Genomic DNA, 26,873 nt, shown 5'->3' with positions numbered 1-26,873 from the left:
GTTTACTAACACTATTAACTTTATACTAGTTAACCTAAAAAGTTTAGATTTACTTTTTATAATAATTATAAGTTTAATTATAAGATCTTTATAGATATTATATATCTTAATAGTAATAAACTAATACTTTATATTATTAATAGTACTATTAGCTTTAATACAGCCTATTTCCTTAAAGATCTATTAGCTTAATATACTTAGGAGGCTTTATATATATGCTAGATTAATATATATTAAGGCTCTCTAGACTTTATTACTATAGATACTAATATTAACTTCTATAGCTGTGAATTTAAGTATGCTGCTTACACCTTAGTAATTACTATTAAAAAAGTCCTTATTAAGGCTTATTATAGTATTAATAAGGTTAAATATTATTATACTACTTTATACTATACTTATAATATTATTTATACTAAAGACCTTTCTATCCCTTATAAATAAGCCTTATAAATAACTATTAAGACTATTAATAATACTACTAAGCTTAATAGTCTAATTTTAACCTTATTTATCTTTAGCACTTACCTTTAAGTAACTAAGGATTTAGTGCTATCTCTAAGTATTACTAAGCGTTAAGAAGCTATATAAAAGGCTACTAATAAACTCTACTATATATATACTAAACGCTAAATCTCTAATACTTTTACCCTCTATAATAGCTTAAATATATTATTAACACTAACCTTCTTACTATAGTTAGATATTCTTATATAGTATAAGAATAAAGGTTAAGCTAACCTATATAAGCTTCTCTCTATTAATAGGGAGGATTATATATTTAACTTACTTTATAAACTAAGAATATTTTAATTAATTTATATTAAGCTTTTTTATAATAACTTAGATAAAGATATTACTAATACTAACTCTCTACTAAACGCTTTTAAAGTATTAATAATACTAGTAAAAGAAAACTAAGGAGGATTATTAGTACTAGTATTACTACTATTATACTAATATAGCTAGCTTTATAAGGGAGAAGAACGCCTAAGATTACTTCTAAGTAAGCTATACTGAAGTTTATAAAGATAGATACTTATAGTGAAGATAGTTAATATTAACCCTACTTCTAATATTAACTTTATACTAGAGGTTAATAATATTAATACTACTACTATATTCTTTACTACTAATAAAGTCTTTATAACTAATAAAGAATATACTAACCTTAACCTAGCTATATAGCTCTATAAAGTAGGTAAAATTAATATACTTAGCTGCTCTTTTAAGTAATTTAATAAGGCTGAAATTAAGGGACTTATTAATTAAGGTGTTTTTAAGATAGTTATATATAACCTTATTAAGTATATAAATATCTATATCTTCTAATTATAAATAGTTAATAAGATTAAAAGTAAGAATATTAATAAGCCTTATAAGAAGTCTTACTTTATTATTTAAAGATATACTAATAATAATAAGGAAGTAATTTTAATATAATCTCTAATAATATAATATATAAGCTAACGCTTTATCCTTACTATTACTTTATAGTTACTACTTTCTAATAAGATCCTCTAGCTTTACGATATAATATAAGCATATATCTAGTTAGTAATAAAGCTTAATAGAATAATCCTTATACACTTACTTACTTAGATTTATAACTAATACTTAGAAAGCATTATTATGAGAGTTATTAAGCTACTTTATAATATTGCTGAGGTTAGTACCTATTAGTAAGCTATATATAGCTATTACTATAGAGAAGTTCTCTAGATAGTTACTTTAAGTTATAATCCCTACTTTCTAGTCCTTTCTACTATTAACCCTAACTTTATAGTTATTAGTATACAAATTAATAATATTTTAAGCCTTATTAATATTAATTTCTCAGCTTATAAGGATAAAGCTCTAACTAAAGCCTTATTTATAGTAAAAGCTAAGTAATAACTTATTATTAACTAACTATTAATATTTAATAGTAGTATTATTAGTATTAATAAATTAGGAACTATTATCCTCTACTAGAAAGGTTAAAATAAGAAGCTTACCCTTATTAATACTAATACTGCTTTTAACGCTATTAAGAAGTAATATATTAAATAATATATATATAGAGTATATATTACGTTAATCTACTAGCTTAAAGTATATTATAATCTATTAACTACTACTTAGTATTAAGACCTCTTACTTAATAATATTAAGGCTTTTAATATATAACTATAATAGTAAATAGCTTTACTAGTATAAAGGTTAATATTTATACTTATTAACTTATTAACTACTAAACTTTTTATCTTTATTAATAGCTTATTTACTAATAATACTAACTTAATATTACAGCTTAGTTTTGCTATTATTCTTACTAATAAGACCTTTTTTAATAAGAATAAGTTTATAATTAATAGTAATATTATCCACTTTAGTTTAATAAAGAGTAAGTAAGTTATTTAAAGCATATTAGCCTCTAAAGTTTATAATATAATTACTAGTATTAATATAGCTTATACTATCTTTATAACCTTTTAAATAATTACTAAATAGCTTAGCTTACCTCTAATACTTATTATTATTTATACTAACTTATATTTACTATATAAGTACTTTATTAAGCTAAGTATTATAAAAGAGAAGTATTTAATAATTAATATTATAGCTCTATAATAGTTATATAAATACTATAAGCTATATGAAATATAATAGATTAATAGTGATAATAACCTTACTAACGCCTTTACTAAAGTGAAGCTTAACTAGTACCTTATATACTTCCTTAATATAAACTTAGTAATAATATAGATAGAGGGATAAGTTATATAGGCTTAAGCAGTACTAATTACTAGTATTAGCCTGAGGTAGAATTAAGCGATAGTTATAAAGCAACTACTACAGTAGGAGTTATAAGTAATTACTATAATTATTAGTAATTACTGCTCTTTATATTATATATTATTTAATAACTTCTTTTTAAATTATATTATAATTACTATTAACTATATTAATACTAATAAAAAGAGAAAGTTACTAATATTAGTAATACTAGCCTATTATAGCGTTAATTAAGCTAGGCGCACCTTATATAATTAGCGATTATATAAGGCGCTAGCCTCTGCAATTAATATTATAATTACAGCTGCTGCCTCTAATACAGTTAACCTTATATATATCACTACTAATGCAGTTAATATAATATGATATTTGCTGCCTATAGTGTCCTATTAGTTAGCTAGTCTTATAAGACTAACAGTAATATAATAAAAAGTATATTTTTAATACTTTTAATACTTCTTAGTAGTATTAATTTTACTATTAAGAAGTATTAAGCTTTATTTTACTACTTATTAGTATAAAAGTATTACTAAATTAATATTTATAACTATTTACTCTTTTTCTTTTTAGAAATATATTATAATAAGACTTAATAAATTAGTAATAAGTTTACTATATAAGTAATTATAGAGATATTAGTTTAAAACTAGCTTAAGTTATTAATTATAGTATAAAAGCTTAAAAAGTTATAACTTTAAGTAACTAGAAAAGAATATCTAGTTAATTTTTTTATTTTTTTATTAAATCTTTTAAAAATTCTAATTAATCTAGAAACTAGATTTTCTTTCTTTTAAGTAATATTAGATTAATTAAAACGTTTAAAATAAAGGTATTATCATTTTAGCTAATTAACTACGAAAAGAGCCCTCTTTTAATTAGCTGATTAGTTGAATTGATTGAATGGGATTGAATAGGGTGCTGCGCTGCCTAGGAATTCTGCCTGATCTACGCTCTAAGGGTGCCTTGGGCCCTCTGACAGCATCGCTCTTAGGCCAAGGCTCTTATCTGTCTGCTTCCTAGGTCCTGTCCTGAACTAATCCCTGTGATCCAAAGGCCGCGTTAACAAGAAGGCCTCGACCTGCAGAAGGCTTCGGAATTTGCTGAGCGCCTCTGGTATCTAGAGCGCGTGTGCGTGGAAAAGATGCGCTACATGGTAGCCATGTGCCCCTTTAGGGCTCAAGAAGCATTTGCAAAATGTCGTGATACCCTCAAGCATCTGAGGTAGCCTCACGCCTAGAGGAAGGTGCGAGGTAACCTACGTCTAACTCACTTATCCAGGCTAATAATATTCTAGCACGTTAAGGTCTATTCCAGAAAAGACCTTTCACGTTAGACTCTAATTTAGAAGGAATCAAGCCGTTTTATTCACATAGATACTATATATACGTTATAGTTAGTTTATAACACAAAACACATAGGCGTAGCCAAAGTGTTCAAGGTCCTGCGGCTAGCAGGTCGATTAGTAGGGTAAGCTAGGGGGTACTAAGAGATGCCAGATTATCCTAAAAAGTGTGCGTCAGAATGGTATACTTGGAATAGCTGCCGTTAACAATCAGTACGGCCTTGAGATGGAGTTTAAGGTGTGGCGGATGGGTTTACTTCGGCACATCCCATTATACCATCTTGTCACCGTGGTAGGTCATAAGTCGGCCAAACGTAACAGAACCCGTGGATGTCTTCAGTGACACCCAAATCCCCCCGCCCCCCAAAGGCCCAGGAGCTGTAAACATCGGACATATCTAGCGACACACTTCCGTACTGCTCCTGATACTCTCGGCCTTGGGTTCTCTGACTGACCTGCAGCTCTTTAGCAAACCTGGCATTCTCTAGGTCAGGGATAAAGAGCAGAGAGGAGACCAAAGGCCAGGCGCAAGATGGATACAGCCAGACGGGCTGGATCAGTCAGAAGTTAAAGGGTAGCTAGAAAGCCTGTATGGAGCTAGAGAAAAATAGACGGCCGGACGGTCTATGTCTGTCTCTGCTGGAAGAATCGAAAGGCTACGGGATCCTGGCGAGTCCTGCAGAGAGTGCCAGAGACAAACGTATCTGCACCTACCGGGAGTCCTGGGCGCCCTTCCGCATCAGTGTGGCTCCAGACGGTGGATTGAGACGCCCTGATGGAAAAGGGACGCGGGAATCTAAGCAGGCGGTACCTTGATCATTCGTCCGGCAGGTTGGCGTAGCATGCGACACGGATGTCTTAGTTTTGAGACGGACGGTGACTCCTGATGTGGCACTCGTGCGCTGGTGCTCGGTGCCGTCTCCGGAGGATGTCGGCGGGCAGCACAGGAATCAATGACAGGTCAGGACTCGGTCCAGGTGATTTCGCCCTGCCGGAAATCTATATACCATGCCTTACGTGCAATCAAGACCCGATTGTGTAGTTGACGGCCTGACTCCATGGTGCGCCACTACGGCCCGCCGGCGGGAGAGGCTCCGGATTGTCCGGAAGAGATATCTTGGTTTACGGCGGGGCAGGGGGCATCAAGGCGCACGGAAGCACATTAGGGCCCTCAGAGCCGCAGCAGGCCATGTCTAAATCGATCAGAATCGGGACTGGGAGACGGGGGCTGGGGCTGGGAGAGGTTCCGGACTACGAGAGGGGCCCTGACTGACTAGAGCGGGTTTTTCGGCCGGAGATGGGTCAGTGCGCTCCGGCGCATATTGGAGCACATCAGAGCCCCGAGAGCCGTACCGGGTTAGGTCGGAGCAGGTCGGGGTCGATACCGGGAGCCGGAGCCTGGAGCGAGACCCGGAGCGGACTGCGGGAGGGGGCCCAGATCGGTCGAGGCGGGTTTCTTCGGGTGCAGTGGGACAGGGGGCATCAGGACGTATCGGGGAACACTAGGGCCTTGAGAGCTATATCGGCGCATGTTGTGGTGAATCCGTGTCGCTGCGTGTCGATCGGGGTTGTGGCCGGTCCTGAAGCCGGGAGCGGGAGCGGCAGCGCGGGTGGTGGTGGGACAGGGCGCGTGGGGTTACGTTGAGACCGGGTTTGGGTGGGCACCGACACGGCGAGCGACGTGCGGACTCGTCTGGAGATTCGTGCCTCTGCGCGAACTTTGCCGTTGGAGACAATCCACAGCAGAGGGAGCCCTCAGTGCTAACCCACAATTGCGGGTGGGTGGCAGGGATTCCTGGTCCGCATTTGCGCTGACCAATAGGACAACACGCTTCTGACGACGACTCTTGCTCGCAGGGAAGGCACTGCATCAGAAACTGTGGAATATTCTTGTTCGAACAAGATCTGCAAAGAGTGAAGGTGAGATGAATCCAATTCAGCCGGTCGCCATTATTCACACTGCCGCCATCGACGAACAGACTGTGCTAAGGTAAGCCCTGTGCCCCTTTTCTACTGCGGGGAAGGGCGGATTATTGTCTAACCTACCTATCAGCCGGGCTGATTGCTTTTCCGCCCTGAGTGAGCGGCTGCCAAATGCGCAACGGTCATTCTCGCATTGACCGATGCCTGCGATTTCAAACTACTCCGAAACACTGAACAGACCGTTGACCGGCTCCACTTGAGGCTGACGGCGTGCTAAATACACACGCCACCCCCAACTCGACAATACCTATCTGCAAGAAGACAGCCGAACGCGAAGAGCTGGTGAGAAGGAAGGAACCTGAGAGTCAGGCACTCCGAGAAAACATTTACCACATTGCGACGACTGCTTGATAACATGCCAGCCAAACGGGCCAATCCAGCCGCGCACGAGGCGGCGTCAAAGAAACGCAAGTCGAGCAACCATATGTGGTATGCTGTCAAGTTCGACCTCCACGCAGGCGTGTATGAGACATGGGAAGAATGTTCAAACTATGTCCAGGGGGAATCCAGGGCTACGTGTCAGTTATTCTCTTTCTCTATTTAACAGACTGCCCCCAAGACCCTTTACTTACAGAATCTCTTTGTGTAGACAAGTCGTTCACTTCCAAAGAAGACGCGGAGGCGTTCGTTGCAGAGCCTAACCCGACTTGGTTCTATGCTGTAGCACGCGGAAATTTCAGAGGCATTTTCCTCGCCTACGACGAATTCACTAGAGCGATCAAGCCGGCCAATATTCCCTCGTTCAAAAAGTTCGATAAACTCGACAAGGCGGTTGAATTCATGAAGAAGTTTAGTGACAAAGCGACCAATGCCGACATCAAGGTCCAGATGAAATTGGGGTTTTTATCGGACAAACTTGATTTGGACCCAGACTTGCTTCACGCATACACAGATGGTAGTTGTCTGCACAATGGCACAGTGGATGCTGTAGCAGGCGTAGGCCTTTATTTGGGACCAGATGATCCTCGGTATGTCGCCGTCGTTGAACTCATCAAGCAGCCATTCCTAATGAGAAGTATCGAGAGGGACGCTGAGGCATCGTCGGGAAAGCTGATGTCAGTCTAGGAACGTTTCCGAGCCTCTCGAAGGCGAACTGCAAACGAATCAACGTGCCGAGCTTACTGCCATTCTGCGTGCGTTGGAGAAGACTGATGTTACGGAAGGACTGCAGATCCTAAGTGACAGCAAGTATTCCATCAACTGTGCGGTGGTATGGGTGGAGCAGTGGGAAGGTGACGGTTGGAAGAACAGCAAGGGAGCATACGTCAAGAATAAAGATTTGGTTCAGGCAATCCGTAAAAGAATGCTTGAGCGCCAAGCCGCAACCACGCGGACCAGATACACCTGGGTCAGGGGTCACTCTAAAATCCAAGGCAACGAGGAGGCTGACAAACTTGCGGTAAATGCTGCGTTGAAGAAGCAAGCCGAAAGAATCAAGATGCGGAATAAGTCGTAAGTAAGCCAAGGTTGACACGTCCGACCTTCATGACTCCTCTGGGCTGGTGTGATGGACAAGAGCAACGCGTGTTGCCACTGTTGCGGGATGAGGACATGCGCTCATAAACGTTATTTCAGCCCGTCTCTTGCTGCAGACCGACAAAAACGTTTCAATAATCACTAGTCTAGCTCTTAGCTGAGTCCTCATAAGGTTAGCAACAGAATTAAAGGGTGATCTGCAGGAAATCGCATAACATAGGCCGTTAGCTGAAGGGGCAAGTCGGAGGTCGTCGTTACAGTACAGGTTCCAAGTAAAAATCACAGTCGGTGGCCAGAGGCCTTAATGCTAACTTATGAGTAACACACAATTTCATTTCTAAGCATTCAATGTTTTCTATATAGGAAGGACTCTAGAGGATCATTTGCGGCCGCGTCCCTTGTGACGCTTGTGGTTGGCGACCACACGGTCTAAGCGACTTGGATCTAAAAAGTCCGGGTCCGGTGCCTTCGGAGGCTCTTTCTGCTTCTTCTCAGAAGCGCCAGCGGTATTCTTCAACTGCCCCCGTGTGCGTGGGCCTTCGGCGCTACCGGACGCAGTTGCCGTTGGCTCACTGCCGCAAGACGGAGTTGCGTTGTCCCGAGAGTCAGGCTGTTGGACACGCTTTCTTTTGCCTCGGGAAGATGCAGACCCAGAGGTAGCAGCAGGCTCAGAGGTAGCAGGAGGCTCAGAAGTAGCAGGAGGCTCAGAGGCAGCAGCAGGCTCAGAGGTAGCAGGAGGCTCAGAGGTAACAGCAAATTCAGAGGCAGCAGCAGGCTCAGAGGTAGCAGCAAATTCAGAGGCAGCGGCAGGCTGAGAGGTAGCACCAGACCCAGAGGCACCGGCAGACCCAGAAGAACCAGAGTCAACGTCTCGAGACTGTTCATCTCGCCTACCACGAGGTCGTAGACACTTTGCTTGCGATGGCCAGGCTGGTGGACCAAACTTGGCGCAAGCACGCAGATGTTGTCGGCGATTCCGGTCCATGCAATTGACAGACTGCGTGCAATGCTCCTCCTTGCAGGCAGCACACCGGGGGACCGTCGACGTGCAGGCGCCCTGGCTGTGGCCTCGATCGCCACACCATCCACACGTGGGGTCTTCATCCTTGTCTGGGCAGCGCTTCATCATGTGGCCAGCCTTTTTACAGTGGAAGCAATTCATCCCCACCGATCGGATATCGATAGGCCTGTGAACGTTCGCATCAGCGGTGCCACGTTACGGAGAGGGAGAGGAAGAGAACAAACCGTAAGTGAGCGTACGAGTAATCGATTAGAAGCCCTTCGCCTTGAGTTCCACCTTCGTTTTCATACAGTTCAAGCAGCCTATCGGCCTCTGCCATGTCTGTGAAGTTGGCAATAAACCGTTGGCTTTTTTCCCTGAAAATCACCGAGAACTTGTCGGAATTCAGCCCCAACTCGGCGAGCATCTTCTTAGCGTCACTGGCGTAGGTATGGCGGAAATCGCGACCGCGAAAGAAGAGCTCCACGTAGTAGTGCTCATCGGCCCGCTGGAAGCAGCTGACTGGCGTCTTACTACCAAGCGCCTTGAACATATCCTCCTTGTTAGGCGTGAAACTGTTGGCGGCGTCTGGGGTTTTGAAGGTAAAGTTGACGTAATCGTCGTACACAAAGATCTCTCTGACTTGGTGGTAGACGTTGTCAAGCTGCTTCAAGGCTTTCATCCACTCGGTGTAGTAGCCGGTGAACTTTTTCCGGGATTCAGCTGGCTCAAAAGATGTCTTGACAACGCAATCTGGCCTGCGGCTCGAGAGCGGCTTCATGGCAACATCCATGGCGGTGCTGCCATCGCCCTGCGGCATGGTACGATCCAAGAACACTTGGAAGAGACGTCTGAAGGCTGCAAATTCTTGATGCAGCTGGCCGTTGCCAAACTGTTGCTCATTGGCATGTCTTCGCTTGGGCTTCTTCTTCTTTGCTGGCCTGGTGGTGGGATTTGGAGCGTTGTTTGCCCGTTTGCTGGCAGAAGCCTCGGGTTGGTCGTCTGGGGTTGTATCGTTGTTGTCTGCCATGGACACGTCGCTGTCTTCACATTCAGATCCATCGCTGTCTAACTCCACTGGTGGAGGTGCCACGCTCGTCTTCTTACTCCTTTTTGGAGACATCGTGATGGGGAAGGTAGGTGTAGCAAGGGTACAGACTAGGGCTGGTTGAAAAGAAAGATGCAGAAAGCTGCGTTGAGTGGAAGCAAGAGTTAAAGGCAACAGAGACACACAGAGGCACACAGAGGCACACAGAGGCACACAGAGACACACAGAGACACACAGAGACACACAGAGACACACAGAGACACACAGAGACACACAGAGACACACAGAGACACACAGAGACACACAGAGACACACAGAGACACACAGAGACACACAGACACACACAGACACACACAGGCACACACAGACACACACAGGCACACACATAGACACACAGAGGCACACAGAGGCACACAGAGAGGAGGAAGGAAGAAAAGAAGGAAGAACGGAGGAAGGATGGGAAGGAGGAAAGAGGATGCGGAAGCAAGAGCGGAAGGCCGCAGCTTTCTTTCTTGTCGAATTATCTGGAGACTCTGTCGATTGCCCAACAGCAAATGAAGTCCAACTTGACACTTGTCCCCGACCATCCGACCTCCCCCGCCTCTTTGCGGTGAGATATCGACAGGTACCAACCAGATGCGGATACGAATGCCCTCCTCAATTGTTTCCTCCTCCACCTCTTTGTGGTGAGGTATCGACAGGCGGGGCAGGATTCGCAGCTCTCTCCACCGCAGCCCACCGCAGTCTCTGCAGCGGACCGCACACACGCCGCACTGCCTACCAATTGCCAGCATCACCGCCGGCATCATCATCTCCGGGCTTTGGGCGTGCAACGTTGGGCTGAGCATCATATTCTGGCGATTGATTCGGCCTCATCCTCTCGCCTTCTCGGTTTACGCACGCCCTGAAATCTGGCCAAGTCGCGTTGTGCCCATCGTCCCCAGCCGCTGAAATCAGAGGCTGGGGACGACTCCAGAGCTGCTCGCCAAAGCTTGTCGCCGCCCACCACACCGTAGCGTGGCAGTCAACCCTCACGCACACGTCAACCCATCTCCGAGAACATGTTTGAAGGACCGTCAGACGACCAGCCGGAACGCCACGGCTCTGCCGCCCCTGCCGGCGCAGAGTCCGCGCAGTATGACTTGGAACCCCCCGAGCATTATGAACTACCCGACTTGAGCCACGTCATGGAAGAGGTATACACATACACATCCCATTCCTATATTTCCGCACGCTTGTCTAACCAGATACCCTCCATAGGACCCCAGGACAGGGACTGCTCGGCATATGCTGGACGTCTTCTCTTACAATGTCAACAAGATGGAATCCAAGGTCAGAGACCTGGGCAAATATGCCAAGGGATTCGAATGCGGGATGCGACCAACCATCCTCATGATTCAAGATCCTCCGTACAACGTTGCAAAAATTCATCTGCCAAAATACCACCTCGTAAGCAAAAGTGACTGGATACGACCCAAGTCTGACAAAGACAAAGACCAACAAAAGACTTCTCCGGCGGCCAAGAACAAACCCAAGAACTCCAGGGCGGCCAAGAACAAATCCAAGAACTCCCAGGACGAGGAAGACGACGAACCAAAGCCTGTTTCCAGAAGGGTTGCCATTTATGTTTCCACGGCAATACATCCGAAGTCGTGGGAGGTCACTTGGGACGAGGGAGTGAACAAGGGATACGTCGCTTACATGCTCCTCCGCTTGCTCGACGGCTCCGAAGTGTATTTCACAAATTTCTACAACCGCAAGCCGGGAGAGAGCATTGACCTTGAGCACCTTTTCAACACCCCAGCCCCCGGACTCGGTTTCGACGTCCTGGGTAGCAATTCTGCCATCTTTTGCGATTCAAACGCCCACTCCATTTGGGATCCTGTCAGCGAGCCTGACAAATGTGGCAGATACATGTCGCAGGCGTTTCTCGAACGCAGCATGGATATCCGACCAACATACAACAAGAGAAAGGTCACCTACAGGCGCAAAGCGGCAAAACGAAAAGAAGATGTTGCAACCAACATTGACCTGACCGTATTGGGAAACGTGATTCGGCATCAACTGGTCAATTGTAGTGTTGAGAGGCCGCGCGAAATCAAAAACAGTTACACAGACCATGCGGTCATCCACACCAGGTTGAACCTGCAAGTCGACCGACGCCCTCGGAAGATGTACCGGTTTGATAAGGTCAACAAGGAGGATTTCCAGGATAGCGTCAACAAGAAATTGCAGCTTGCTCTCGGTGACCCCGAAGCCATCCCTGAGCTTGTCGACTGCAACGCTGCAGAGGCATTTGCACAGAATCTGTGTGAAGCTTTGATGGAGACTGTCAGGGACATGGTGCCGACCATTGACCTCAACGCATCGGAGACCAGGAATCAGCATCCTCAGCTTGCCGAACTTATAGAGGCTTTTGACGCAGAGCTGCATGCAAATCGGGCCTTACACGATACGCGTCGAGACAATTTGGCATATGACGAGCGTTACGAGAAGTGGGTGGCTGCGATCAAGGAAACCAACAGGTTTTCGACGATTGCCAATACGGTTGCGTCCCGCAATCGTGCCGCTAATCTGTCTGAAGGCCTGGTGAGTCTTCACAAGATAATGGCTCAGGCTCGCAGGACGGCTCTCACACAGATGCCTCCCCACTTGCAGTATCTCAAGACCGCCGACGGTACCTTCTGTCAGAGCCAAGCAGAGAATGCTCATGTTTTACGTAGCAAACTATTTGACGAAACCAGCGATTCTCTGCCCCCGGCGGGAGAGGCAACAGCCTTGGGTCGGCACATCGAATCTCGAATGGAGGCCTTAGATGCCAAAAGATCAGCAAGACCCAAGGCAAAGCCAAAATCTCGGCCCTGTACATCCAAGAAACGCAAGGGAAAGCAAGAGTCTCGGCATCGTCAATCCTCAACGCCACCACCTCGCTCGTCACCTCAACCGTCTCGGCCCTCTCCCGAACCTCTTCATCACCCTTCTCCCTCGGGTGCCGCCAGTCGCCCCGCCGAGAACGATTTTGATCCTCCCGATACCAGTACAATCGTTTGCGCATTTGATACATACTCTTCTGTTCCTACCCCGGGTTCGCCACTCACGCATGGGGAACCTCCGTTTCCTGGATCCCCGCTTTCCAACATCGACATGCCAACCCAGGACGACTGTTCGATGCCCGATGCAGACAGTACCACATGTGGCGAATCTCAACATCCGGAGCCCTCTCCCAGCAAGGGTCAGAAGGGTACAACATCCAGAGCCCAAGGGGGCAAGAAAATCGCCAAGAAAAAACCTCAAAGGCGCGTCAGCATGAATGGCGGCAATCGCTTTGTTCCTCCTGCCAGGGAATCAAGGGTTGTAAGGTCCAACTCAAAGCCTGGTGGCTTGAGGGGAAACGTCAAGCCTTCGCAGCAAAAGCCTCTTGACCACCCAAGTTCAGACAATCTAGCTTCCGACGTCCCCAGCAACCAGATGGCTAGCGCATTAGCTGATTCGGTGTCATCCCAATCGATCGACTCTCCCTTCGCCTCTCCCTCCGCCTCCGCTTCCGACCCTCCGCTATCTGCCGGTTCCCCTCCCGTATCCCAAAAGGCCCGAAGCAGACCTAAGAAGAAAAGGATCTCTCACGAGGAGCGAGAACGGCTGGCTAAGCTGAAATCGGAGCCCCCTCTTAAGCTCAACCGTCAAAAAGTTCGGAAGATCGTGAAGAGACTGCCTGCCCGCAAAGCCCCTGGCCCAGACGAGATTCCAAATCCAGCTCTGAAGATAGCGGTAGACGTCCTGTTGCCCTATTTGTTGCATCTCTTCAATGCCTGCATCAAGTTCCACTACCACCCGGTCTGCTTCAAGGAGTCAATCACTATCGTCATCCCAAAAGAGGGGAAAAGCGACTATACAGATCCGAAGAACTACAGGCCCATTGCGCTGCTTCCCTGTATTGGGAAGGTCCTAGAGCGACTCGTCGCTGATTACATCAAAGAACTTGCTATTAAGTATGACCTGATCCCGTTCAGCCAATACGGCTTCGCTGGAAAGAGCGCTCCCAAGGCAGTTGAGCATCTTGTCAGCGGGATCGTGGACGGGTTTTGCGCGAGAACCACTAAGAAGAAGTGGCGGACTAGCATGTTGGCTCTTGACGTGTCTGGCGCTTACGATCACGTTAAACACCTTGAGCTAATCGACATTCTCATCGACGTGGGCGTGCCCAAATGGCTTGTGCACTACGTCAAGTCTTTCGTCTCTGACCGTTCCACCTCGGTTGTGCTTCCAGGCTTCACCTCACCCAAGTTCTGGGTCCGCATTGGCATTCCTCAGGGGAGCCCACTGTCTCCGATTCTCTTTGTCCTGTTCACGGCACCGATGCTGCGGATACTTGACAACGAGGCAAAGCTGGGTCGTTCCAAGTACATCCTCACCAGTGCCTCTTACGTCGATGATACTTGCATCATGGTCACGTCTACGTGTTCCACGTTCAATTGCAAGAAGCTGGCCGAGGTGCACAACAAGCTGATATCCTGGGCACAACCACGTGGGCTACTATTCGATCCCACCAAGTACAAAGTCATGCACTTCCGCCCACGGAGGGGAGGCAATGGATGTCTTCCTCTCTGCACAGAGCTGCCTGAAATCGAGCACTTGGACGAGAGAACGGCTCTTGTGCGGGAAGCCAAGGAACCAGCAACGAACAAGGACGGCAACCTCCGTGTCCTAGGCGTCTGGTTGGACCACCAATTGTCATGGAAGTATCACGTCCACCAGGTAAGTTATTTTCCAAGACACCGACATGAGCCCAGGAGGTCTGTGTAATATGTGCATTGCTGACCTCACTGTCAACAGATAAAGGAAAAGGTCAACCGGAAGATGGACTACATGAAGCGGAAAATCAGCAGCGTTTCGGGCCCGTCGTTGCTGAAGATGTGCCAACTTTACGCGACCAGTATCCGTCCAATCATTGCGTACGCCTGCCCAGTCTGGTTTGTCGTCCCCAGCATAGAGGCAAAAGGTTACGGCCTGAACCAAACGTTGATCGACAAGCTCGATGCCATTCAGACCGGCTGCCTCCGGGTCTTTGCCGGCGTGTTTTCCAAGACATCAAGCCTTCCCCTCCACAAAGAAGTCAACATGGAGCCGATTGCTGTCTATCTCCAACGTATGGCAATGAGTCATCGTGCCTGCAACTCCATGGCCGAAGATGGCAAGCTTCTAGTCGGAAAGACAACCAAATTCCCTTTCAAAAGCACCAGGAGCCCATGCTTCAAAAAGCAGCCGTACTTTAAGCTGTATCAAGCAGCCTCCCGGCTCGCAGACAAAGCCAAGGATAAATACCTGAGCAAGAACCTTCCCGACGTGTGGGATAATGCAGTCGATCGGCGCATCGCTATCAACGAGTACCTCGAAGCGCAATCGGATACTCTCTGTAGGTACATCTGGTGGTGGTTCAAAGAAAAACGAAAACGACGCTCAACCCGGCAGTCGTGGTACGGGACTCATTGCCACCCACTCGCAACCAGGGGGGACTGGGGCGCTTCCAACCTCAAGCGCCACCAACACTTGACCCGAGTTGAGAGCACTATCATCCTTCATTGCAGGACCGGTTTCATCGGCCTCAACTCCTACCTGTATAAGAGGACGGTATGTAGAACATTTTCATTCTTCTTTGCCCTTTGTCTCTTCTCCCTCTGTTTTCCCGCATGTCGCGCGTCCAAACCTCGTTGTCGGAACCTCGATCATTGCCTGGCTAACCGTTTCCTTCTGCGTTGTAGCTCGCCGACTCACCCATGTGTCCCTGTGGCACCAACACCCACACCGTCGAACACCTTTTCTTCGAATGTCCCCTGCTGGTCAACGCCAGACGCAACTTGCCCGTCACGAAGTGGACAGTAAAGTTGATCGAAGGCCGGTTTGGTCGTTGGGCCTCCCGAAAACGCACCCTCGAACAACTGATCGACGAGCACCCCCGCACCATGGCGCAATGGGCCATCAAAACCTTCGGGCTCGGTCAGTTTGAGTGGACAAGCCGATACATGGAGACTGGTCCATCCATCTCCAACCCGTATCTTTAACGCGCAATCACTTACATTCCTTCTTTTTCCCTTCTTTCTTTCATGTACGCTTTTGCAAATCACCGCGTCACCGGCACCTGTTTCGAGGTCGCCAGAACCTCTTTCGAGGTACTGCAAACTTGGGATCTCTATCGAGATCACTTCTGTCTCCAGATCGGAGACCAATCATTTTGTGAAGAATTCTTTTGTGAATTTTTGTATGGTCAGTTGAATCTTTCTTCCCTTCTAACTTTTCTTCCGCAGTTGTATGGTCAGTTGGATCTTGTGCCATGAGGCATCCTTGGTTCGTTGCGAACAGCTACAGCTAACGCTCAGTTCTCTCCAGACCAGGGATACATGAGAGGTCCCCCTTACTCCAACCACCCCCTACATGTCTAGTAAGTGAGTGCCGTATCCTTCCGCCATCAAGCCAAAAGACTGATCTCTGTCACATACAGACCACCCTCATCAACTACTGCTCCATCGAGCTACAGTGCTGCCTTGAGTTCCGCCAACAGGCTGTCTTGGTGAGTAAAGACTTTGCAAATATGCTCGCTGCGACAAAATGTTAACATGTCCAAGCTTTGGATGGTTCAACCGGTTTACTTCGCGATACTGGTCGTCGGTCATCTCGTTGTTTTCGAATGCTTTGGCGATGTCTTCGAACTCGTTGAATATTTTGAGAAGAGATGGATCATTACGGCCGTATCGGCGGAGGATGACATATGCCAGTAGGCGACAGAAGAGTAAGAATATATATCTAAGGTATATTATCTTTAAGCTTACACAATCTAGACAATGCTTCTTCGAATTTGTTGCGGTTCTGAGGGAAAGGGCGTTTGCTTCGAAACTTGCAGACATCATGCTCTTTTTCTCTGATGAGCTGGGTGAGGCTGTCACCGCTCTTGAGGGTAAGTCAAGCTACCCTTATTACTATATACCTATTAATTTCTGGATGATAGTAGCGGTCACAGAGGTAGTGAATGTAGTATTGCTTCGGCATTTTGGTGTAATGGGTTGTGGCAGCGTGAAGAGGGAGATGCCTGCCCCCTGGTGAGTTTGATGGTCTGTTTTCCCCCTCCCTCTGCTAAGCTAATCATAGTAATCGAGGCGATTCGCGCTCTCTTCATATACCCCCATAGGTGGCCATAGAGGTTTCTCTGTGAGTGAGTTTCCCCAATCTTTGTTTGCTTCGCCATCTGACTCACACAGAGCCCAGGCCATCCTGGCCCTCGAATATTTCCCCGTGAGAGTCATACGGCAGTCAACAAGGTGCGCCTCCAGGCGGCAAACTGCGAAGAAAAAAGTTAGAAGGGAAGAAAGATCTATATACGTTGCCGCGTACATTTCTCTTGGTTTGGAACGCCGTAAAGTCTATGGTTTTGAACGCCGTAGAACTCCCGGAATGGTTCACCCGTTACAGTGGCCAAATTTTTTTTAATCCTGTTTCACACAGTGCGAGACACTGTTGCCCACGACTGTCTGAGTCAGGCTCTTGGAACGGTGCGGGCGATGGCACAGCCACGAAAGGGTGTGACAGGGTCCTTCGGGCAAACAGCCATTGCGCGAACCTTGAGGTCGTTCTTTGGTGGCTGGTCTCTGGGGCTACAAAATACTGCACGCACCCAATTTTCCACAGCGACAGTCTGGCTCTGACCGCAAATCACTCTCTCAACTGCTGTTATCCAGTCGACCAAAATGGCACCCCCGTCTCCCTTCCTCGCTCTCCCGCGAGAAATCAGAGATGCGATATACAAGCACTACGTCGCGATCCCGGGTGGATATGTCTGCGACCCTGGTCGATTCGCCGCAAATGTGCTTGAGCGTAACGCCGCAAGTGTGCCGAAGATCAATATCGCCGGTCTGTTGAAGGGCGCCAACGACCAGCCCATCGACCTGAACCTCTCTTACACCTGCCGCCTCATCGCAACCGAAATGCATGGAGTGGCACTGCGTATCAATCCTATTACTTTCACGACTGTCTACTCTGACGACCTTCGCATGCTCGCTTTGCGTTTTGACATGTTGCTAGGGGAGCTGGAATGGCACCAAAAGCATCTGTTCTATTCTGCCTGCCATACTATTGCCGAGAAAGAATCCTACAAAGAACTGAAGTTAACATATCCGCAGTTCGCTTTCCTGCTGAATGCGATCGGAGATGAAGGCGATGAATTTCGTGACGGCGATCTATATCAACTTGAGTCGTTTGGCGAAGCACCTTCGGCACTGTCGAAATTACTCAAGCAAGGACTTCGACATGTCGTATGCTTAGACACCGGTCGCGCCGCTCTTCGCCGCGTCTACGCCCGCGTCGAATCATACAGACGCGATACGAAGATCCATGACATTGACGGTATGGCTAAAGACGCGTCAGAGTTCTGGGACATTCCACAAGACAGCAGACTCCAGGCCATGGCTGCTTACTGGCCCCATGGGGAGAAGACTGGTTATATTGAGGACGTGATTACAAAGAGAGATCGAGTCAAGCACCGCTTCTCAGCAGCTGCTGCTGCGATTCTTTTCATGGAGTCTTGCGATCGAACGTTGCGAATGCAGCTGCGTAAGATTGTTGTGCGCGAAGATCGCAAGGCGGTTGGTCATCCTGCGCGTCACGCACAGGGCCTCATTCCGTTCTGCCAGGAAAATCCTCTGCTTATCGTGGAGCGCCGGGTTGACCTGTGGAGGAATGCTATCCAATCTGAATCTCACTACCGGCCAAACCGCCATCACCCGATGAGCGACTACACTACCAACAGACGCGACTGGGTTATCGAATCCGACGTCGTCAGCGACAACATACTGGTTTGGATCCTGGAAGCTTTGGCGCTTGCGCCTGCAGGCATGCCAGGCAAGTCCTTCTCCCTCGTTCTGGACGCTGAGCCAGCACCCCATCTGATGACCCAAATGTTCCAGGCAATTGTCCAGCGCGACGCTGCCTGGCAACAAGCCTGGGACGAATCAGTAGAAAAGGGCATAATCAAGGAACCATCTTGGTTGGACGGTGATCCGTGGGATGAATATTATCCGAGCTACACCTTCAAGCATCTTCCACAGGCACTGCGAGACATCGCCGAAGAAAAGTCGGTCGTGCGGTGCAACTTCGACATTGGCGAGCCATGGGACTTTGAGAGATTGGTTCGAGAGCACAAGGGCTGGAGTCACGCCAACTGGGCTAAGGGTTGGGCAGATGAACGTGAGCGCAAGATCTGGGAAACCGAGTCTCCGTTGCCTTCGTGGAAAAGTATATTGGAGGAGAACCTGCTCCCGGTACCTGACGATCATGTTCACTTCAGCTATTCTGACAGAGGACTCGATCTCTGATGGCAATGAAACATTTCGCAGACGGCACTGAGATGACTGAGATCATGACATAGAAAGAGCCAGAAATTGAATATTCGACATTATTTACTCTGTATATGTGGCTTCTGAGATTGGAGTTGGACTTTTGGAACTCACATCGGCTGCCTAATGCGGGACGCCGAACAAGATATGAGATATCGTCGAGCGACCGGCGTTGGTACCCATGCACACCAGACCCCTCGGCCGTGAATGTCTATGCATGATGACCTTGGGCGTCTCGACGCCGGTGGGATGATGGAATGATTTTCAGCCTGCCCCCTTGCGGTGTAAGAATCTAGATGATCGTCCCGCGGGAGGAAGCCAGCCAGCTCCCACAGTCGACCAGTCTCCAGCAGAAGCCCACCCCCCTCGACGTGCCAGCTGGCCGCAACCGAGCCGCGCTCCGTTCTTCGCTGGTACCTCTGCTGGGGCGCAACTTGGCGGAGCGCTTGTGCCGCATGCGTGGTGTTGTTGTGCGCGCTTGGGTTCGTCGACTCTGGTTGTCTTTGCATCGCAGGCGGATTCAGTGAGATGGGGCGGTGTATGCGTATTTCTTCTCACGGGACAAGTACGCAACGGGAACCAGTGTTCAAGTCCGCGAGATGGGAAGCCCGCCTGCGCGCGACACCCGTACACGTATGCACGCGCGCGTCTTCTCGGTCTTGCGCTGGTATCATGCCGGCCGAGACTCGTACGGCCTAGCATTTTGCGCGCCTTTGGGCTTCTTTGCGGGTTGCATTGCCATTTGCCTTCGTCTTCGGACGTGAGCTGGGTTTAAACTGGAGGAGGGGGTGTCGGTGACTTGGCCGCTCCGAGATGTTGACGTTCGAACTCCTCTCTACGGGCCCATCCCCCTCAGCCCACCACATCGGGCGTTGTGCTTGGCCCCAAGACGCTCCGCGAAGAGTTGGGCCGCAGTGAAGATTCTCCTAGGGTTGGAAGGAGAGCTCGGACAACGCGCCTTCTCTGAGCCCGGCATAGACTGGCGTGCCTTTTTATCCGGGGCCGTCCGGCGCCATTTGCGGGCCCCGGTGTCTCCCTCACCCCACTCGGCCGCGCAACCCCGAGGAAGCGTCCTGGATAGAGGTCGTCGACCAGCTTTGTTAGGTATACTTAACCCAGTGGTGTAATTGGTAGCAGGGTCGCTTTGTAATTACAAAGATCAGGCGGTGCGGGTTCGAATCCCGTCTGGGGAGCGAGATTGCCTTTCAAATGTCCCTCTTTTTAGATAACGTCCCTGAGCGAAAGCCCGGACGAGGCGGAAAGCCTGCTGAGTATAAGTGGGAGGCTCGCTGTTTTACCCTTTTTTTTCTAATGCTTTTTTTAAAAGTTCTAAAATAATTGATCTATTTAAGTAGGGGTGTTTAATCTTAATATGCTAATAGTCTTAAGTAGCCTAAGTTGGGGTAGTCTCTAAGGAGCGCTTTACTTTAAATAATAAATAAATAGCAATTAGATATTAATACTAACTAAAATAACGTTTTGCTTTATAATAGTATGACAGACTCTTCTGATAACATCAATCCGTTAGCATTCCTAATAATGCTTCTTTTACTTGCATGGAAGTTGTGCGGCTTGACGGGAGAGCTCTCAAGGGTCGCGATGACACGGTTCGAGGCGCGAAGCAGAGCTCATCCATAGGTCCCAGCTGACAATGTGATCCAACCCTGCAGCAAAGACACGAATGTGACAAGCCGTGGGGCGGCATCACCTACTGGGACCAGGACAAGGGCGTCTCGCACCCGAAGACGGTCAGCAGGTGTGTCATACAGGCCAGGCGGTGCATTAGGACCATCTGTGACGGGACGTCGGCGTCAGTCTTCTGCAATGACAACATGTACGCCGTTGATATGGCCTGCAGCCACCTCGCGATTTACGACGTCGTTTTTAGTGGCGTGACGACCACGCTCAGCGTCATCTTCTAGCCGTCTGCTCAGCGGTTCAACGTGGAACAGAGGTACAGCGTGACCACTGCCACATGCCCCAGCGGTCAACCTGTTTGAAAGTTTTCGCGGGACTGAATCTGACGCGAAGGATGAATGAAGGGGTTTGTTGCAATTATATTTGGACTTAGCTAGCAAATATAGTACAGCCTGTCTCGTATGGAAGGATGTGGATGCGGGATGCTGTTGGGAATGCTATTGGTAAGAACTGAAACTTTGGCGAGTTGACTAAATACAGTTGAGAGAGACTACTTTATGGGGAAGCCCTCTGCCATGATTTGACTCTGCGTTTTCCAACATGACCAATTCTTTAACATCCGTTGTTTGGCTACGAATCCGGGGTCTGTCTCTTGACATGGATGAATGGAAATCATGATAATCCAACTTTTGCGTCTAAAGGAAAGCAGGTTAAAAGACTCATTCGTTGGAAATTCGTTGTTAAGGCACTTCTCTTCGCTCTTGCTTAGGCAGAAGGCCCAGATTTGAAGGTTTGGCGAGTTGCTACTACTTCAACAGTCCCTCGAGTTTCAATGCAGACATATAATAGTGGCGTTTAAAGTAAACATCCTTAGTGACAGCAAGCGGTGAGGCAGTTCAAGATCTGGCATGCCTACGCCGTTCAGGTTCGTGTACCATGTCCCCGGGACTGGACATCGACACGGTTTTTGTCACGGAATTAATTCAGATGTGCTGCTCTGCTTGGTCATGTGATTGACTACGACAATACCAAACTCTGCTTGATTCGGGCCGGGGATCCTCCTGGCATCTTCGATCGTCAGATGAGCGTGCGGTCAGGTACCCAGAAGGGGCGTCCAGCGCGCCGTGCTTCGTCATCGTTAACTCAACAAATAGGTATTCTCATCTTCGGCACCATCACATAGAATGAAATCATCTTTATCTAAAGTGATGTCACTTTCTACCGACTGATTTAATATTCTGATTCTGACAGAACTCACCAGGACGGGATGGCATTGCCCGAAACCGGTCGGAGTCCGAGCGAGGGGGGTGATTTCAGTCCGAAGCACAGAGCCTCTCCCTAACCGGATCAAGGGCAGAGTCCCATGTCAGCTTGATCGACAGAAGCCAATCCTCTTACTTTTCCAGCTCCCTGCACAATGTGAAGGTGGATCTCGTTGCTTTGTATCGTCCCTGACTAACAAAAAACCGTTATACTCCTCCGCAATTGAGGCTCCGCGCGTGCCGCACACACCAGCGCGTCCTTACTCATACCTCATACCCCAAATTCTGCCCAGCTCCTGACCGGGCGAGCCTCAAGAGCCTCGCGTTTCTCGGGATACGTTATTCGCGTCTGGTACGCAAGGTTCTCTGGGGTGTCCCGCCCCCGCGCTTGAAACATCGCCTCGCCAAGTTCAGCCCCTCCAAGTGCCGAAGTCGGTGCTACTCCGGCTGCCTTTGGAAACCGATCCACTTGTTCTAGACCTTGGATAAGTAAAGTGAGGTCGTTTAGGTGCTCGTTTTCGACAATGTTCTGTTCAAGGCGCTGAAAGTATCAGCTGGACACGATTCGTGAGCCCGGAACTTCAGATAAGGGTAGCCTTGGAGAAGCTCTCAGGGCGAAAGACAAAAACGAGGCCGCACAGCTGAATCTCGGCCAGATGCCTAATTGGGATTTCGTCAAATTCTGATTGTAATCTTCCAAGATTTTGGTAGTAGCTGCCAAGCATGGAAGTGCGCGTTGGTCGCTATTGACAATACGAACCCGAGAGCGGGAGGAATGCATACCCGTTTTGTCGGCGAGACGCAAATGCATATTGTCTCCCGCATGAATGCAAACGATCACGATCCAAAGCTGATTGTTATCTCATGTTCTACTGGTCGTTCAACGCGTCTCTCCATTCAATCAATTCTGAAGACATCGTCGACCAGGGCACCGGGTGGGATGTCTCATAGTTTACGAGCGGAGCAAAAGGGAGAGATGCGATAGGTGAAGTTCTCCCCCCCAAAATACCCCCTTCGTCTGGAATTTTCCAACCCGCATCAGACAATCAGCTTGGGCCAAGGGTCCAATGGCATCGGCCATTTTCCATTTGAATGACTTCACTCGAACCCGAGCCTACGGACATGATGGGAACGCCGGCTGCGATGTTTGCTTAGTCTTTCTCCGGATGACCCCTGATTTAAGCAATAGCGTGAACTCCTCCGCACTCGTCGGCCAGCAACAACCTTGGCAAAGGTGGTCTAGACACCAGCAAAGATATCGATGCCCCTCTTTCGACCGATGCATGGCAGAAGCTTCTGAACATCTGGTGCCTTGTCTCTCCTCTTCAGTGACGTAGAGAAGAACGCCGAATTGGAGGGTACACCCGGTACTTCACGAACATTCCAATGCGAAAGCGACATCTTCTTTTCATCACAACCCTTCCTATATCACCACCTTCTTCTGAAGATGGAGGGTTGCGGCGCAGGTAAGTATGTCGAGGGCCCCCGACGACATATAATTCCTGTACCACGGCTCTTGCTTCCCAGCACACACATTATATGAGTGGTTCCCAGGGGGCAGCATCGTAGTGACGAAGACCTCCCCTGCAGGTGACGATTCAAAAAGTGTAAAGTTGCGAATCTGCCAGGAATTTCCAGACACCTCATGGGTTTATGACGACCCAAACCGTGGTCACCTCTCGCTCCGATAGGCCGCGTTTCATGATGGTGGCCTCAGCACCTACCAGTTCGTGGAGAGCAGAGTTTCCCCACGGGGCGCCCCATCGATATGCCTGTTATATACACATGGGCATGGGTTCGATCAGAAACTTTTGTGCCACCATACTGAACCCCGCGTGGCATCATGCCCGACCCCGGTCGTGGGTGGGTTGAGAGAAAGTCCCCGCCGAACCCTGGTGGAATCGGCGCGCGCAAACACGCCGACTTTTTGCGCTGTCGATTTCGGCTCTTTTGTCAATTTGTGGGCTGTATGGCCGTTTCTCTCATTCTGCCCATGCCCCCTTGTTCGATCAACAGTTTACCGATGCAGTTGTAGTTGCCTCGGCGTCACGGCTTGTGAAAGTTTCTGGCTTGACTATTTACGTGATGGCCCGTCCCACGACCTTCCGCGCTTCCGACATGGGAAAATCGTAAGGAGTCCAGATTATCAGCGTTTTCGGATACCCAACATTACCGTAGTACTTCGCTATACGTTTTTCTTAATCGTTTCTCACATTTGCCACCATGAGGCTCTCGGTCATCATCCCATTCTTCCTCTGCCTCTTTGACGTGGTCTCTGCCGAGATGGCAATGCCCGTCGAGGCGGCAAGAGGCGGTCGCGGTAGAGACGACAAAGCGGACAAGTGCGGCAAGAAAGGATGCAAAGGCAAGGGCGACAAGGAGCCCGTCAAGGGCGGATCGGCGGCTCTGCAAACACGCATTGGAGATCTCCAGCAAAAGGTCGCCAACGCTAACGACAGCGTCGTACCATTCAAGGGTGGCAGCCTCAAGGGTCTTGTGGGGCTGCTGAAGGTTAATGAGGCTGTTGTCGAGCTTGGTAGAACCATCGATCTCGGAACCAAGACCGCAGAGAACACCGATGTATTGCCGGCAAATGAGTCGTAAGTCCCAGACAACACCCGAACACCGCCGCGAAGCCTTGTGACTGACGAATGATCCTCTTACCTGCAGTACCACTATTGGCACGCGTTTCTTGGCCCTTCAACCGGACATCAACAACCTCCTCACCACACTTGAGGGGAAGCGTCCTCAGTTTGACAAAGCTGGCTTCAAGATCCTTGATGTCAGAAGTCTCATCCGCGATGACTTGAAGATTCAGTCAGATAAAGCCACCGACCTCGGCGGTGCCGTAGGTTTTCTGTTGCTTTGTTGATTGTGCCAGTGCTAACCATCATAAAGTTGACGAAGATCCTGGACCGTAGCCTCCAACCTATTGCACAGGGGGTCATTGACCAGATTCAAGGCAACTTCACCGGTGCCATAGATGAGTACAAGGGTCGCGGAGGCAAGATTAAGATCCCAGCCAAAGCCGTTCCCGCGTTGTCGGACCTACTTGCGGGCGTTGCTAGAGCTCTCGGCATCGGCGACAGGGACAGGTCGGTGATGATGGTGGCCGGCTTGGAGGCTGAAGCCCTCCCGTTCCCAGCAACCAACTTCCCCAACGCCGACGCTGCAGCCATGGACATCAACACCTTGGACACTGCCCAGGCCAACAAGGAAATCGAAACTTTTCAAGCTAGCGTCTCGGAGGAGTCGCTCTCGCGCCTCGGTGACGACGAGAACGATCTCCGTGGTATCCCGCCGCTGGTACTGGCAGTCTTGCGCCGCTACGAGGTTATCTGACATGGAGCCATGAAGCGCCTGAGCGAGGATCACTTTTTTAATGTTTGGTCTGATTGAAAGCGAGATAATTATAGTGCGACTCTATGATGAACGCAGTAATGAAATCACGAACTGTTTTACTTGTCCATGATGGTGTCACCTCATATTCGCAGTACTGTCACTGAACGTCTTCTAAACCGTCACTGGACATGCCTGTGGCACAAGCCAGAGGATTCTTCGTGATATCTCACCGCATCCATAGCTTCGGATGACCATTTATTCACCAACGCAAGACCGATCGGGTCCGTGGAAAGCCGTAGAAGTTGCAGGCACTTGGTGGTTGTGGAAGCCTCAAATCTACGTGTGTCCGCGCCAAGAAGACGATTACTACTAGACCACCGCATCTTGGCAAAATATACTTGTAGCTGTCTCTGAACCCCCGCACGCGGACCCGTCGTCCGGCAATGAAGGTGTTGAGTCAGACGTCATGAAAGTTTCCGCCAGCCAGGAACCGACTGACTTTTCCAAGATCCCCTCACGCGGAGCGAATCCAGATCAGCCAGTCACAGTCGCCGGCGTCAAATTGTGTTCACCTGACCCTCCCATGCGCCTGTGGAAGCAGCCTGAGCTAGACCACGTTTAAACTGGAATTAGAGTTGCTAGCGTGGCTCTAGACGGTGCCGATGGAGAGAGATCTCGGACGAAAAAGAGGGGTAATGAGATGGAGGCGGCTGAGGATGGCCAGAAAGAGGGAGTGATATTTCTCCTATTCTGCCGGTCTGTCGATCGGAATGGAATAATGACGTTGGCATCCCACCACAACCCGGCCAAACCGTCTGAAACTCAGGACGCTGGTGGTGCGTTTTAGACTTCTCGTCACCGCTTTTTCTTCCTTTTTCTCCCTCTGCCGTCCGCGTGACAGATTCTTCCGCCAGCTCGGTTCGGTCTTCGGTGTCCGTTCACCCAGCCCGTCTGATCTCGCGGCTCTTCGCAGAACGGCTGCAGTGCATAAGTTAACGTGGAAGCCGGCTTGGTCCGTGGGGCCAAGGTAGACCCTGGAGACCGCGCAGCCGAGTGCTACCACGGATACTGATAATTACCCCAGGAAAGATTTGGGTAAACTTGTCCGCTGCCCTCCCTCCACATGGAGCCTCGCCAAATGGACGCAGAAGGTATCGGCTCGGCCTGGAAGATCATCCCGGCGCTTGATTCGCGGGACATCGCAGCCACGGTCAAGTTCTACACACGCGAGCTGGGGTTCACCCTGGGCGGAATGCAGTCCGACAGCGAGGGCGATCCCGATGGTCGGCCCAACTTTTGCTCGGTTTACGCAGGCGACAAGGCAGCCGCGAACCTTTATTTCTTCCGGTGCGAACCAACCAAGTTCGTGCCTGGACGAGCATTGATCGCTTTGGGAACGGTCGGTTTGGACGCTTTTCACGAGTTCGTGATCGCCAGGGGCACGGCGGAGGTGGTCGAACCGATCCGCGATACACCGTGGGGATACCGGCAGTTTGCCATCAAAGACTTGGACGGGAATCGCTTGACCTTTTTCAAATTCTTAGAGGGTGGGAACCCGGGAACCGACTGATCTCCAGAAGCAATGCCCAGAGGTCTTTCTGATCTGACTGAATAGTTTACATGT

At 48.6% G+C, this 26,873-nt stretch overlaps 5 protein-coding genes across 5 annotated transcripts; 4 read left to right on the top strand and 1 right to left on the bottom strand.

The window, feature by feature from the left end:
• Positions 1–8,781: 8,781 nt before the first annotated feature.
• Positions 8,782–9,702, bottom strand: CGCS363_v002580 (uncharacterized protein; the record flags this gene model as incomplete). Its single annotated transcript, XM_036634429.1, has 1 exon — positions 8,782–9,702. One exon carries the CDS (start codon positions 9,700–9,702, stop codon positions 8,782–8,784), a length of 921 nt encoding a protein of 306 aa, XP_036500386.1.
• A 986-nt stretch (positions 9,703–10,688) lies between these two features.
• jockey\pol (RNA-directed DNA polymerase from mobile element jockey) lies at positions 10,689–16,817 on the top strand (the record flags this gene model as incomplete). Its single annotated transcript, XM_036634428.1, has 9 exons — positions 10,689–10,823; positions 10,888–14,382; positions 14,461–15,255; positions 15,387–15,621; positions 16,017–16,063; positions 16,124–16,192; positions 16,248–16,396; positions 16,461–16,576; positions 16,768–16,817. The coding sequence occupies 9 exons, from the start codon at positions 10,689–10,691 to the stop codon at positions 16,815–16,817; spliced, it is 5,091 nt and encodes a 1,696-aa protein (XP_036499795.1).
• A 546-nt stretch (positions 16,818–17,363) lies between these two features.
• On the top strand, positions 17,364–18,986 carry CGCS363_v002578 (uncharacterized protein; the record flags this gene model as incomplete). The annotated part of the gene is made up of 1 exon (XM_036634427.1): positions 17,364–18,986. One exon carries the CDS (start codon positions 17,364–17,366, stop codon positions 18,984–18,986), a length of 1,623 nt encoding a protein of 540 aa, XP_036500175.1.
• Positions 18,987–24,130: 5,144 nt separating this feature from the next.
• On the top strand, positions 24,131–25,249 carry CGCS363_v002577 (uncharacterized protein; the record flags this gene model as incomplete). The annotated part of the gene is made up of 3 exons (XM_036634426.1): positions 24,131–24,507; positions 24,578–24,755; positions 24,806–25,249. 3 exons carry the CDS (start codon positions 24,131–24,133, stop codon positions 25,247–25,249), a joined length of 999 nt encoding a protein of 332 aa, XP_036500221.1.
• Positions 25,250–26,372: 1,123 nt separating this feature from the next.
• CGCS363_v002576 (uncharacterized protein) lies at positions 26,373–26,819 on the top strand (the record flags this gene model as incomplete). Its single annotated transcript, XM_036634425.1, has 1 exon — positions 26,373–26,819. The coding sequence occupies one exon, from the start codon at positions 26,373–26,375 to the stop codon at positions 26,817–26,819; it is 447 nt and encodes a 148-aa protein (XP_036500220.1).
• Between the last annotated feature and the right edge of the window lie 54 nt (positions 26,820–26,873).

This window comes from Colletotrichum siamense (assembly GCF_013390195.1).
Source record: "Colletotrichum siamense strain Cg363 chromosome Unknown KSG_Cg363_contig02, whole genome shotgun sequence".
Lineage (NCBI taxonomy): Eukaryota > Fungi > Ascomycota > Sordariomycetes > Glomerellales > Glomerellaceae > Colletotrichum > Colletotrichum siamense.
The sequence above is the reverse complement of the archived record's forward strand: the minus strand, read 5'-3'. Positions and strand labels throughout refer to the sequence as shown.